Source organism: Octodon degus, unplaced genomic scaffold (assembly GCF_000260255.1).
Source record: "Octodon degus isolate 3935 unplaced genomic scaffold, OctDeg1.0 scaffold00033, whole genome shotgun sequence".
In the NCBI taxonomy this organism is placed as follows: domain Eukaryota; kingdom Metazoa; phylum Chordata; class Mammalia; order Rodentia; family Octodontidae; genus Octodon; species Octodon degus.
The window spans coordinates 3,138,324-3,151,749 of NW_004524609.1; the positions used below are offsets into that span (position 1 = coordinate 3,138,324).

Here is a 13,426-nt window from a genome sequence, read left to right on the forward strand (position 1 = left end):
CCTCCTTTCCTGTTCAGCTCTGCATTCAGCATTTTCAAAGTCTTTATGTTTTGGGGCTGGGGAGATAGCTCAGTAGAATAAGTGCTTGCCTGGCAAGCAAAAGGTCCTAAGTTTAATCCCTGGTACCAAAAACCCCCCACAACTTATACTTTACCAAGCATGTTTTCAGGCCTGAAGCAGAAGAGAATTCCCTGTGAGCTCAGTTGATCAGTTTAAACAGAAATTTCACTTATTTTTGTCTTGTCTTATATTTCAAATACATTTTGATCTCAGTGGACCATTGTTGGGGGGCTATTCAGTCAGTTTCTTGGGTCACATTGGCAGGCCAGGTGAAGGGGTGGTCACTCTGGCCTGAGGAGGGCACATGACAGGCGAGCCTGTGCATGGAGGAGCAGGAGTCTGAGCAGGAGCTCTGTGGTGCTAGATGAAGCAGCGCTCTTCAGAACACACATGTCAGGGCCCTGGAGAATAACCAGGGGCTGGCAGGAGCTGAGGGTTTCGGCTGGTGCTGAAGCTGGGCTCCAGTTCTTAGGGGCAAGCACCCAACTGTGGGTCTCCATGCCCCCCACACCCTTCCACCCTGGTGCCTCCCTTGTGTGTGCAGAAGCAGCCTCAGGGGGAGGAGAAATGCCCTGTCAGCCCCAGGATGATCGCATGTTCAGAGAGAGAGAGAGAGAGAGAGAGGGAGAGAGAGAGAGAGAGAGAGAGAGCAAAATGTGAATCTAAGAGAGCTATTGAGAAGAACCTAGGCAGACAACTGCATTTCCAGAGCCTGAAGACCCAGAAATGTCACCTCCAGGTACCCATCTGTGCTTCATGCATCCGTCCATCCTTCCACCCATCTACGCAGAGGCAATCCTAGCCTTGGAGGGCGGGGTCTCACCAACCCCTCATGAAGATCCAAGACTGGCTCCAAACCAGGGAGAAGTAGCCAAGTCAAGAAGAGTTCTATCCTAAAAGTCCAGAGCCCTAAATTCTCTTGACACTGCAGCTTGACCCTTCTAGACCTCACAGCTCTCCGTGCCAGCAGGTGAGTGGGGACTTTTCAGATCTAACATTCCAATCCTGAACCTTTAGCCCTTGATGTCATAATACAGAGCTCATTTGTGATTGGTCCATAGCTGCCCCCAGCTCTGCTCTGCTCTTGGTCATGGGAACAAGATGGACTCACCCGGGACCTTCCCTCCTTGTGCTCCTGTACTGTGGGCAGCTCTTGCCGTGGCTTAGGACTGTGGGAGATTTGAGTTTAGGTGTGACTGGAGACCTGAAGGAGCATGGGGCCAGACAGGGGTTCTGGGTGGGTACAGGGCCCCCCAGGACCACATAATCCCCTTCCTGCAGATTTGTACTACAACGAAACTGAAGCAAAGCTGTTCCTGCAGTTTTATGACCAAACAGCCAGTACTGTGCTGAAGGAGTTCATGGAGACCACTTGGAACTATGTCACCAACATCACCAACCCAAATCGAGAGGAGATGGTATGCTTCTGCCTTCCCAGCCCCACTCCTTCCTCCTTTTGTTCCTCTCAGAGGCTCTTGGGAATTGGGACCCATCCCAGCTGACCCCTGTCTAGAGCTAGAGGAGAGAGGGAAGCCCCAAAGCACGTGTTAAAGGGGGTTATAAGTTCCAGACCACTTAATGGCCTCAAACTTGCTTAAGGTAAGAGTTTCTTGCTTCTTCTGCCCTTTTAAAACCTTCCTCCTTGCTTCTGGGAACACATGCCTTTCTCATTCATCCTCTTAGCAAATCTTTGATGATTTTGGCCACTTAAAATGGGATTTGGGAGTGGGAAGAGGCGTCCTGGCTCTGGGGGTTCAGTGTGGGACGCCTACCGCCTTCCCTAATCTGCCACAACAAATACGGCGGCCCTGTTTCTAGCTGCAGAAGGAGCTAGAGAGGTCCCAGTTCATGAACTACTTTGGCACCCGGGCGCACCTGTTTAAAATCGCCCAGTTCCAGGACCCAGCTGTGAAGCGCATGCTGAGTAAGCTGCAGGACATGGGCAAGGCGGCCTTGCCCCAAGAGGAGCTTCGGGAGGTGATGGACAGAGCCCCTGGGCTCCAGGCACACCCTCCCTAGCCCAGTGGTGGGTGGGTCACACCTGGTGGGGAGCCAGTGTGGGCACTGGGGCAGAGCGGGTTTGCAAAGTGGAGGCAGAACTTCCTCTGTGGGAGGAGGGCGGGGCCTCTGCAAGGCCAGTGGAGCTAGCGCTGGTGGCAGCCCAGGGGCATGGGTCCGCTCTGTGTGACACCTGTCCCCTCCAGTACAACAAGCTTCTGGCCTACATGGAGACAACATACAGCCTGGCCCAGGTGTGCTTGGATGAGGGGCCCTGCATGCCCCTGGAGCCCGGTGAGTGCCCCATCCCGGCCACTTCTGTGGACTTGCCAACCCCAACTGTGCTCCCCCTATTGGAAAAGGGCACGCAGGGTGGGTAAGGGCAGAGGCAGGAGGGTATGGGGGCCCATGTGACTCCTTTTCTGGGCACAGACCTCGAGGAGATCATGGCCACCTCCAGGGACCAGAAGGAGCTGCTGTGGGCCTGGGAAGGCTGGCGGGACGCTGTGGGTCGCCAGCTCCGCCCCATCTTCTGGCACTACGTGCAGCTCAGCAACAAAGCTGCACAGCTCAATGGTGAGCAGCCTGGGCACAGTGCGGTCTCAGGCCAGTGCCAAGAAGGGGCAGAGCCAGCTCTTCAGAGGGAGGCACAGGACCCCGGAGCGGGCGGCGGCCCTGCAGCCGGGCCCACACATAGCGCAGAGCAGCTCCTGAGCGCTGCATGCTCCAGAGCTTCTGAGCCATGCAGGTGAAAGGTGGACAGATGCTTGCGCTGTGGGCCCGCAGCCCTGTAGGAGCCACGTCACCAGGCACACACTCATCTTTCACACCACTTAGGACGGTGCTGTAGAGGAAGGTGCTGCAGGGGAGGAAGTGAGGAAAGCCCCCAGCACTTACCTGAGCTCGACACCCAGCCAAGAGCTGGCCAAACAGGAAGCTTAAAGCCGCTGGGGCAGAAGTCCCACCCTGGGAGGGAGGCAGAGTGTGCCCACGGGGCTGCAGCTGAAGAAGAGCCCCAGCTGGGTGCAGAGGACAGGACTTGGCGGGCCTGGCGAGGATGAGGAGGGCCTGGAGAGCACAGCGCCTGCAGGCCTGGCGCAGAGCTCACGCCGGGGCTTCACATCGTGCTTCTCCCTCTGGTCTGTTCCGAAGTGGACAGTGGCTCTGGGAGGTGACACTCCCATTTTGCAGATGAAGAGCCAGAGGACCAGGGAGGTTAAACAGCTTCCCGAGAAGGCACCTGGGCCTCCTGCCCGCAAGACCAGCTCTGAAGGGCGGTGTGGTGAGTGCCTGGCCAGTCCCCTCTCCTGCCCTAGGGTACAAAGACATGGGAGCTTTGTGGCGCTCTAAGTACGAGTCAGACACCCTGGAGCAAGACCTGGAGCAGTTATACCAGGAGCTGCAGCCGCTCTACCTCAACCTGCACGCGTACGTGCGCCGCGCCCTATACCGCTACTACGGGCCTGAGCTCATCAACCTGCGGGGGCCCATCCCTGCCCACCTGCTAGGTGAGGGCCCCTGGTGGCAGGGGTGGGTGTTGAGTGTTCAGTCAGCAGGCAGCCTGTTCTCACCTCCTTTGGTCACGCCCACCCTCCTCTCAGGGAACATGTGGGCTCAGTCCTGGGACAAGATCCTAGACCTGGTTCTGCCTTTCCCCAAGAAGCCCCCCAAGGACATCACGAAGATCATGAAAAGCCAGGTCAGTGCTTGGCCCCTGCCAGATGTCCCCACTCTCAGGTCCTTGGGTGAACAGGGCAGTGCACGTGGACCCCCTCTTCCCACAGCACTGGAAACCCGAGAAAATGTTTGAAGAGGCTGACAAGTTGTTGACCTCCTTGGGGCTGTTACCTGCCCCACCTAATTTCTGGCGAAAGTCAATGCTGGAGAAGCCGACTGATGGGCGGGAGGTGGAGTGCCACACCTCTGCATGGGACTTCTACACGGGCAATGACTTCAGGTAGCGACCACATGTGTGGCCTGCGGCCGGCACTGTTCTTCACATCCTCGCCCCACCCCCACCTGCCTGTCTCAGGCTGCTTAGGCCAGGCACAGGCAGGGGAAGAACAGCAGGGGTGTGTGTGTGTGTGTGTGTGTGTGTGTGTGTGTGTGTGTGTGTGCCAGAAGCACAGATGGGGAGATGGATGTGAAGCCCTTGTTGTGGTCACTGATCGGTGGGACAGGATAGCAGTGGGGCATCCGATCCATGCCAATTCCTTACGGAAGTCTAAATGGAGAAGTGTTTCTCTTCCCCGGCCGTGCTCATGCTCTTGATCAGTGCCTTTTAACTCTAGGATAAAGAAATGCACAGAGGTGACCTTAGAAGACCTGCTCTCCATCTTCCACCAGATGGGTCACATCCAGTACTTCATGCAATACCAGAACCTCTCTCTAATCTTCCACGAAGGTGCCAACCCTGCTTTTGAAGAGGCTGTGGGGTCAGTGATCGCCCTCTCAGCCTCTTCCCAGAAGCACCTGTTCAGCACGGGCCTGATCAGTCTCCAGCGCCAGGACTCAGGTGGTGGGACCCAAGGGGATGCTAGGAAGGCAGCCTGAGCTTGGGGCTGTGCTTGGGGGGTGAGGGCATCCAGGCCAGGGGACGGGGAGGGAGAGCTCGGCAGCCACCTCCTGAGTGCTCTGACCCCTCCCCAGAGGAGGAAATCAACTTCCTGATGGGCATCGCCCTGGAGAAGATCGCCTTCATCCCCTTCAGCTACCTGGTGGATGTGTTTCGCTGGAAGGTCTTTGACGGCACCATCATAAAGGACATCTACAACCAGGAGTGGTGGAACCTCAGGTGGGAAGGCGGCTGCCCCAGGCTCTTGGCTCCATGCCCACACCTGGTGTGGCCACAGCTTGGCCACCATGGCCAGAGAGTGGTGTTGGCCTCTCCTTTAAAAGCAGAGTGAAGGTACAATGTTGGTGACCCTCAGTCCTGGAGAAACCCCAGGACAGTGTGGCGTGTTTGCTATCACCCGACAAAGGCAGCCACGCCACAGGGCTTACACAATCCTGCAGTGTGGGCGATCCTGGGGGCGCATTCTGAATCTGGCACCAGCACTGAGCAGGCCTCTTAACCTCTCAGCTTCAGTCTCATCTGTGCAAACGGGGTCCCCTGCTCCCTGGTTGGCTGGGAAACTCCCACCAAGAAAGGAATACTGACCACCAAGCAGGCCCGCACCTCCCTCCTTCCCTTCTTCCCACAGGGTACTCAGGAAGAGAGACAGATGGGCAGGGCCTGAGCATTTTTCTTGTGAGAAGGAGAGCCTGTAGGGGAGAGGCAGCCCACTGCCCGCGTACAGGCCGGGCTGCAGAGGCTTAGCATTGCGCAGCTGACAGAGAGGCCCCCTGCAGTCAGGCCGGGCATTTGGTTGGATACTAAATGCTGATGACCAGGGCTTCTCCACATCCACCAGGGGTCAGACTGATGAGCTTAAGGCTGCGGGACACAGGGCAACACAGGCTGCTGTCTGAGGCCTGCAGCTCCTCTGCAGCCGCTCTGTATTGTGCTCACTTAAACGGTCACCACCCAGCAGGAGTAGCCCCTCCCACAGTGGCCGCATGTCTAGTCTGGAGCCCGCCCCAACTGTGGCAGAGCTGGGCACTCCTCCTCCAGTTGTTCTCCCAGCCCCAGTCTGTGGTCTCAGGTACAGATCTCACTGGGGCCGTCAGCAGAGGCCTACCCTGTTTCCTCAGAGAGCACCTCCCCTCTCCACCGCAGCCACCTCAGGCATCCATCCCAAGAGAGCCTTTTCCTTTCTGTGTCAGCCACGCCCACCCCTAGCCAACACCTAGGCCTTGAGCAGGGAAGCACTAGAAGAACCGCCCAGCAACCTGCTAACCCCCAGGGTGATTCAGGGTCTCGGGGACCAGACAACGCAACAATGAGTCTTCCTGCAGAAGTTATCTCGTTCCAAAGACGGGTCATTTTATCCTCATTTTTCAGTCATCTTATAAGGGGGCTCAGTGACCATCAGTTCTTGAGCTCCCACAGGAGCGCAGCTCAGAGGGGCAAACACAGCCTCAAGTAACCAGCCTGCCAGCACCTGGGTCTGCATCTCGAGGCCACCTCCTTGAACTCTAAATCTCGGTGTCCTCATCTGTAAAAAGGGTACGATAGTAGCAGTAGTGCGCCACTGGATGTTTCTCTGTTGTCTTCTTAGCAGTATTTACTAGAGGAAGCTATCTGTAACCTGCCCACCTCTTTAGGATGGACGCAAGCAGAGATTTGGCCCTGTTCGCTTCCTCGGTGACACCTCTCTAGGGACCAGGCCTGCGCTGAGAGCATGCCGGGCTCTAGGAGCCCGGCTCAGGGCACAGAGGAAGTGCTCAGTCAACGTTAAGCTGCCATTGTGGCTTCACCCTGATTCCAATCCCAAGTGTTTTCAGTTATGTAATGAATGGAAATGCATCAAGTGCTGTCTGCACGCCAGGTCCAATTTTGATAGACACACACAAGTGCTTTGGAAAGGGAATGCTCGGAGCTCCTTCAGAGGCCTCCACCGAGACCCTGTTTGTCTCCTGCCAGGCTAATGCACCAAGGCCTGTGCCCACCTGTGCCCCGGACAGAGGATGACTTTGACCCAGGTGCCAAGTTCCATGTTTCTGCCAATGTGCCCTACATGCGGTAAAGGTTTGGGCCCTGTCGGCAGTCAGCTCTGGGAGGTGGGGTTCGGGAGGCATGGGATGAAGCTGAGGATGTCTCCCTTATAAGGAGCCCTACCCTGGGCCCAAATGCTGCCTACTCCTCTAAAAACCTCTTCCCATCGGAGGTCTGTGCCCTGGGCCACTAGATCTTGTGCAGAGAGCAGAGACAGTGGGAATATTCTAATCTTAACCATTCCTGCTGCCCCCAGAAGAGGACAGGAAAGGGGAATATAAGGGTTGGGGTGACCACCAGTTCACAAGACTATATAAGGAGGGGTCTCATAGTCTAGGGCCAACTCGAGGCAGGGCCTTGCCCGGGGAGCCACACCCAGGTGGTGACTGCTGGTGTGCACACTGGGGCTGCCTAGCCCAGAATGGCTTGGGGCTTCTCAGCCCTGATCCTCCCTCCCCCCAACTCACCTTGTGTTCCAGGTATTTCCTTAGCTTAGTGCTTCAGTTCCAGTTTCATGAGGCTCTGTGCAATGCCTCGGGCCATGTGGGCCCACTGCACCAGTGTGACATCTCTAACTCTAAGGTGGCTGGAAAGATCCTGGGGTGAGTGGCTCCTCCCCCTCCTCCACCTGTCCTCAACTGCTGTCTCCCCTGTAAGGAGCCCTGCTCAAGGCCCTCTCTCCTCACCCAGCCACTCTGTTCTCTGGACAGAACTTCACTGAGCTTACGTTCTACTGCTAAATCCCCGCTGTGTCAGACTGCTGTCTTTCCTTCACAAATTGAAGCACATTTCCTCTTGTTGACCCACTATGGTCAGATATTGTTGAGTTCCTCCTGCTAAAGTGTGCGCGCGTGCGCGCACACACACACACACACACACACACACACACACACACACACTAAATTAAACTGTCCCTCTTGCTCTGTGGCATTTTGTTTAGTTTTGGTTAGGTTTGGTTTGGTCTTCTAGTAGGCTTGGAGAGGCTGGGAGACCCAGGTTGAAAGTACAAAGCACTGCTGATGTACCAGGTGCATGCAAACAGCTGATCCGGGAAGATCTGGCACCTCCCAAGCTTACCACCTCAACCACCATTTTCTGGGCAGTGGGCAGATGAGAGACCTCTGAGAAATGAGGATATTAGAAGCTTAGGGGACCTTGGATGGCAGCAAAGGGGGAATGTAGGCTATGCAAAGGAGAGAGAGAAGGCGATGTGGGGAGACTGTTGAGGGAAAAGCGGGTGGCGCTCAATCCAACTGGTTTAGCCTGCTGGACCACACACTAAGCACTCACCCAACACATACTGTGAAAGAGAAAGTTTATTCTTGAAGTCGCCAAGATTGAGAAGGGTTACCCCGCTCTTATACTCACCTCTTCAGGGATAGGGCAGGGGGATATTGGTGAGCTCAGGCATGGGGTAATTGGACACTAACTAAAAGCCGGGGAAGGGCCGGGGATATAGCTTAGTAGTGCAGCGCTTAACCTGGCAAGGATGTGGCCCTGGGTTCAGTCCCTGTGCTCACCACCAAAAAGCCAAAAGATGGTAGGGGTTCTTGCCAGAGGCTTTATTCAGGGCTCCTCTCCGTTTCAAAGCAGGGCAGAAAAAGGAAACTTGGGGCTGCTTTTTTGCCTTTTGTGAAATGGAATCTTGCTGTGTAGCCCTATTTGGTTTCAAACTCCAGACTCCAGAGACCCTTCTGTTTTGCTTTGCCAAGTACGCGGGACCACAGGGCCATGTCACTGACCCTGGTGTGCCTCCTCTATCTTAAAGCTTGATTTTGCGACCTTTGATTTATCCTTCCAAATCCAAAGACCCTGGCCAGGTGTTGGAAGTGGGGAGTGGAAGTGGACCGCACGTAATTTCCCAAAGCCCCTCCACCTCTCCCAGCCAGCTGTGGCGGGGGTGGGGGGGTCTGGCTTCGTTTGTGGGCCTGTCCCTTTCACTTCAGGCAGTGCCAGCTCTGCAGCCTCCGGCCTTCTGCGCTGTCTATACCAGCTGCAGGCCGGACTCCAGTCCTACGTTTTGTCCCCTCAGCCTGCAGTATTTGTTCTGAACAGATAAATTTTCAGTGACTGAAGCTTCCCTCTTCTGGTGTTTTCCTTTTACCTAAGACTTCAGCATCGGACAAAATTCCTCTAGTTTTGTTTTTGCTTTTTTTCTCTTTCAATCTTGACAACTTTTTTCCTTAATTTTCCAGGGATCCTAACTACATTCTTGTGCACTAGTGCTGGCCAAGAACCCACTAACCTTTACTTTCCTCACCTCCTTCCTCCCGAGTTGTTTATTAAGTGATACATGTGAATCTTCACAAGCTACAAAGTCCTCCTTAGTCATCATGGGACTTTATCCTTGCCACGGGGAAGTGTTCGTGGAGCTGTTTACTGTAGAGGGAATCAAGCCTACGAGAGGCTTTGAGTTGGTGCCAGAAGTTACACGGTGCAGAACTGGCACTGCTGGGTTTGGGGTCTGGGTCCCTTCAGTCCTGATGCTACAGGTGACCTCTCTGTGGTCAGAGCAGGAAAGGACAGGTTGAGGAGGATCAACATCTCTGCCCACTGCTGCTCTGCTGGGAGTCAGGGCGGGGAGCCCGGACCCATGGCTTTAGCACACCCTGTACCACCACCAAGCAAGTGCAGTAGGCCAGGCGGAGCCACCTGCGACCTCGCACTGGGCGTGCCTCGAGAGGGACCTCTGTGCAGGCAGGGCCTCAGGAGATACTCAGAATGTCTCCCACGCTCCTGAGAGCTTGCGTCCTCCCAAACCTCCCGTACCTTTCTGGCAAGACCAGAAAGGATTGGAGAGCTGCTTCCGCCCACGGACAAGGAGCACTTCACAGGAGACAGTGGCAGAGACTTGGGGCCTACTCGAGTCCAGGAGAGGAATGGTCAGAGCTGCCTAATCAGCAGCAGCAGCAGTTACCACTTACTGCCTCTCAGCACTGTGGCAAACCTGGAAGGTGGATATCATTACCTCCATTTTATGAATATTGAAACCAAGGCTCAGATGACAGCTACAAAGTGCCTGAGCTGAACTTTGAACTCAGATGAGTATATTTCAAAGCTGATAATTGGTCCATTATGCTGAGCTCTGTGGGAGATTCTGGCTGGCAAAGCATGGAGGGGCACAAGGGGTCCTGGCAATACCTGTGGACACCCACAGCCACAGCCTAACATTTACCCTTCTTCCTCCAGGGGTGCCCTGAAGCTGGGCTCCAGCAAGCCCTGGCCAGAGGTCCTAAAGGAGCTGACCGGGCAGTCCAATGTGTCCACAAATGCCCTCAAGGCCTACTTCAAGCCGCTGCTGAACTGGCTGGTGGCTGAAAACGTGCGGCAGGGAGAAATCCTAGGCTGGCCAGACTTCACCTGTTCCTTTGAAGGTTGGTCAATCTGCTTCTAGCCTGGCCTTAGTGTAACTCCAGGCTCTGTCCCAGCCATCCCTCTCAGGCTGTCCACTGCCCAGCTTGAGCCCTAGCTGGCGCAGCACTGCTGCCAGCTAACTTACCTTACCAGACCTGAGCACAGCCATGCCCAGCCCTGGCTCAGTTGTCTCTTGTATACCTCCCAGGTAGTCTGCCAGACTAGTGCCTAAGCAGAAGGTTAGCATCTTTCCTCCCAACTAGGCCCCATGGGGTGCGTCTCCCTGCCCATGCCCACATCTTTCTCTTCCATCTATTCTTTCCCATCCTCATCCTGGAGCAATCTCCTCACCTGTGACCTGAGGCTGAGAGACAAGTCCAGTGGTCATCAGATTCCCCCGACACCACAGGGAACCTAAGGCCCCCCACAGGGCCCACCTGCTCAGTGAGATGTTCCTATTTTCCACAGAAAGAAACACAAACAAAGTGGCACTACTGGGTCTAAAGCTGAAGCCTGGCCAGGTTACATTTGGACAGTGGGTGTTGCTGGTTCTAAGCTTGGTTATGCTCTTGGTGGTCCTGGGACTGGCCCACAGGCTGTACTTCCTGGAAAAACAGTCCCTAGACCAGGACAGCATGATCCTAAGCACCCTGCCCTACACCTACTTCCTGGGGATGCCCATGGAGCCCCGACAGGCGGCCCGAAGACAGTGGATCCTGCTGGGCCTCTGCTTCATCCTGATGCTATGTGTGATCAGCCTGACCATTCGGATCTTCACGTACCACCACAGGAAGCCACCGTGGATGAGAACTGAGTGGTTGAGAGAAGATAACCTCCAATGAGAATGGTGAGGGTGCGGGACTGGAAGAGGGGGATGAGTCCAGGAGGCTGGGCCATAGGGAGGGGTCAATCTGAAGACACAGTGCCCAGCTGTGATTGGGTGCAGCTGAGGAAGACCTGGGTACAGTGGTGTTTTGATTGTGTGTTTGCAAACTCAACTATGTGCACAGGTGACAACTGTATGCTTCTGTGTGTGCCCTGGGTTCCAGGCTATGCCCCTTCCCACAGGGGGTCAGGGGCCATGGTTTTAGTGACCTTGTAGCTGTGTCCCTTTGACGTGGCCCTTACCCCACATTGCTGCCTCAAATAGGCCAGTTGGGTTTAGGAACCCAGCTGTGACATTTGGGAGGCTGTGTGGGACTTGGCTGGGACTGCAGAACCAAGGAGTCTCTGTCCTGGTTAGAAAGGGACCTAGCTTCAGCCTCCTTACAAAATGTCCTCAAGGAGAGCTGAACATTCCTTCACGAGCTAGTGGTACCTTTTTATGAGCACTGTAGACCTCATATCCCTCCGTTGACCTGGCCCAGCCTGCGTTTGGCTGTATAATGCACTGTGGTCCTAAACAGCTCTTCGGTGGCCACCTGAGATCCATATAGTCTCTCAAACTGCCCCGTGGTTCTCCCTAACCGGGCACAAGCCCTCCCGAATGGAGACAGTGGGTAGCTGGGCATTAAGCCAGGCATGATTAATGATTGACTTCTTAAATATTTAAACAAAGCTCATCTCCAGCCACTCTGCTCCGGAGATGGCCTTGTTCAACACACACACCTGCTGCCTGGCCGGTTGCCCTGGGGAGTAAGCACAGGACAAACAGCACCTTTCCAGGCTTGAGGGGGGCAGGGAGACATGGGGAGAAGACAACTGTAAGAGGATACCTGAGATACTCACACCCTAGGAGCAAGACTGCAAAAGAGCAGCAGGTCCCTTCCCCTACCTTTCCAACTCCTTCTCTGCAGTGTATTGGCCACAGAGATGTTGCACCCAATACTTTCAGACTCTCTGAACCTGGACTAAGGATCTAGGGGCTCCTGGAAGCCTGTGAGTCACTGCTGGGGAGACAGAGGTACTGGGCTGAGATCTCTGTGATATATATGCTATGGCTAAGCCCATACTCCAGCCCCCAGTTCTACAGCACCTTCATTTAATATCTCTGTCATTGCATTTACCCTTCTGTACTGTAATTTGTTCCAGTGATTAGCTGTTAGAGACACAAATCAGAGTATGCACCTGTGACATTTCTAGCCAACACAGGCACAGATACACAATGGAGACTTGGAAAACATTTGAATGTGTGAAAGAATGAATGAATGTCCCACTGCCCAAGTCTCTCCTCAGAGCTCAGCATCCCGTTCACTGAGCCTGAGAGCAACAGCCCCATTTTTCCTCCACAGCCAGCCTGACCACCCCCCACAGGGGCAGCCAGGACACCTCTGCACTTCCCCAGGAACTGTGGTTCAGCGCAGCAAATGCACACCCAGCCCAGGACCCCGTGGCCTCCCCAGACTCCAGCAAAAGCCTGACTGAGCCTCCTTGGCCATCTTCCCTGCACCACCCCACCATTTATTTTGCCCAAATATTTCCTTCAGTGTCTTCACATTTCTTCCAAAATGCCTATCTGCTTCAGAACTGGATTGCCCATCAATTAAATCTAGATATTCAAAGTGGCCTCAGAAAGTCTTGGTCAGTGACCCTCTACCTCCACGCCTCACTCAGCCCCCTGCACCCTTGGGCCCCATCACCCTCAGCCTTAGCCTCAGGTGCATGCTCCATTTGAATGATTTTCTCCCGCCTCAGAACTGATCATTGGACCCGCTGCAATATTCTCAGCCCACCAAGTTTCTTAGCAAACAGCGACCCTCGTATCCTCCTCTCCAAGAAGCCTCTTTCAATAAACCTCACTCCATGCTGTTTTTCTACTGTGCTTGTCTCCAGTCAGTGCTCTCTTCTCAGTGGTGGTTACTCATAGGCGGTTTACAATCTGCCCTTTCAAGCTATGTCTGCGTGCTAAGCGCCCTCAGACCTCTAAAGAAGACGCCAATCTCATATCTCACGTACACCTTAGTGTGTGCTCTCGTCCATCCTCCCAGGACTGGGCGCTGGCTGGGCTTGCCACCAGGAACTGGATGGATAGTGGGGCCACTTGTCACGAGCTGATGAAAGGCCTAAGTGTATCGTTGCCAAGGCAAGGCCCAGAGGTCAGATTCTGGAGCAAGCCTCTAACAGAAGACCACCTGTGGCCCCAAACAACTCCTCCTGCGGGCCGTCTCCCAGTGCTCTGCTGTATTGGGTGGGAAAACTACCCTTCAGTGCCTGAAGGGGGTCCAGGAGAGTCTGAGGCCTCAGAGCACCGCTGTCCCATCCCACGCCTCGGCCCCACACTCCACCCTCTAGGATTCAAGACCCGGTCTCTGCCGGGTGGGCCTCAGAGAGATTGCATCCCACCCGCCCTGGCGCGCGCTTCTTTCAGCACCACAGCGCGGACAGCTCCGGGCAGGAGCGGAGGGGAGGAGGCGCTGCGCGCTGCGGACCGGGTGGGGAGTGGGGCCGGAGGGGGCCGGGGAAGGCGGGGAGGACGCG

The 13,426-nt window shown here is 55.2% G+C and overlaps 1 protein-coding gene across 2 annotated transcripts; it reads left to right on the forward strand.

Annotated features, from left to right (window-relative positions):
• Nucleotides 1-1,191: 1,191 nt before the first annotated feature.
• On the forward strand, nt 1,192-12,544 carry LOC101584520 (angiotensin-converting enzyme-like protein Ace3). Of its 2 annotated transcripts, XM_023714097.1 has the most exons (15): nt 1,192-1,250; nt 1,383-1,478; nt 1,879-2,037; nt 2,265-2,352; nt 2,491-2,634; nt 3,375-3,566; nt 3,660-3,757; nt 3,843-4,015; nt 4,350-4,573; nt 4,708-4,852; nt 6,584-6,682; nt 7,135-7,257; nt 9,845-10,029; nt 10,478-10,856; nt 12,241-12,544. In XM_023714097.1, exons 2-14 carry the CDS (start codon nt 1,422-1,424, stop codon nt 10,849-10,851), a joined length of 2,061 nt encoding a protein of 686 aa, XP_023569865.1. In that variant the 5' UTR covers nt 1,192-1,250; nt 1,383-1,421; the 3' UTR covers nt 10,852-10,856; nt 12,241-12,544. The 2 variants fall into 2 exon arrangements, with proteins under 2 accessions (XP_023569865.1, XP_023569866.1); XM_023714098.1 differs by lacking the exons at nt 1,192-1,250; nt 1,383-1,478 and having other exon boundaries at nt 1,900-1,984.
• The last annotated feature ends 882 nt before the right edge of the window (nt 12,545-13,426 follow it).

Bases quoted from the DNA above. Each gene is read 5' to 3' on its own strand.
- LOC101584520 (XM_023714097.1), top strand. From the start codon at position 1,422: ATGGAGACCACTTGGAACTATGTCACCAACATCACCAACCCAAATCGA. The intron at 2,353-2,490 runs GTGAGTGCCCCA...TTCTGGGCACAG, and splicing joins CTGCATGCCCCTGGAGCCCG to ACCTCGAGGAGATCATGGCC. The intron at 4,574-4,707 runs GTGGTGGGACCC...ACCCCTCCCCAG, and splicing joins TCTCCAGCGCCAGGACTCAG to AGGAGGAAATCAACTTCCTG.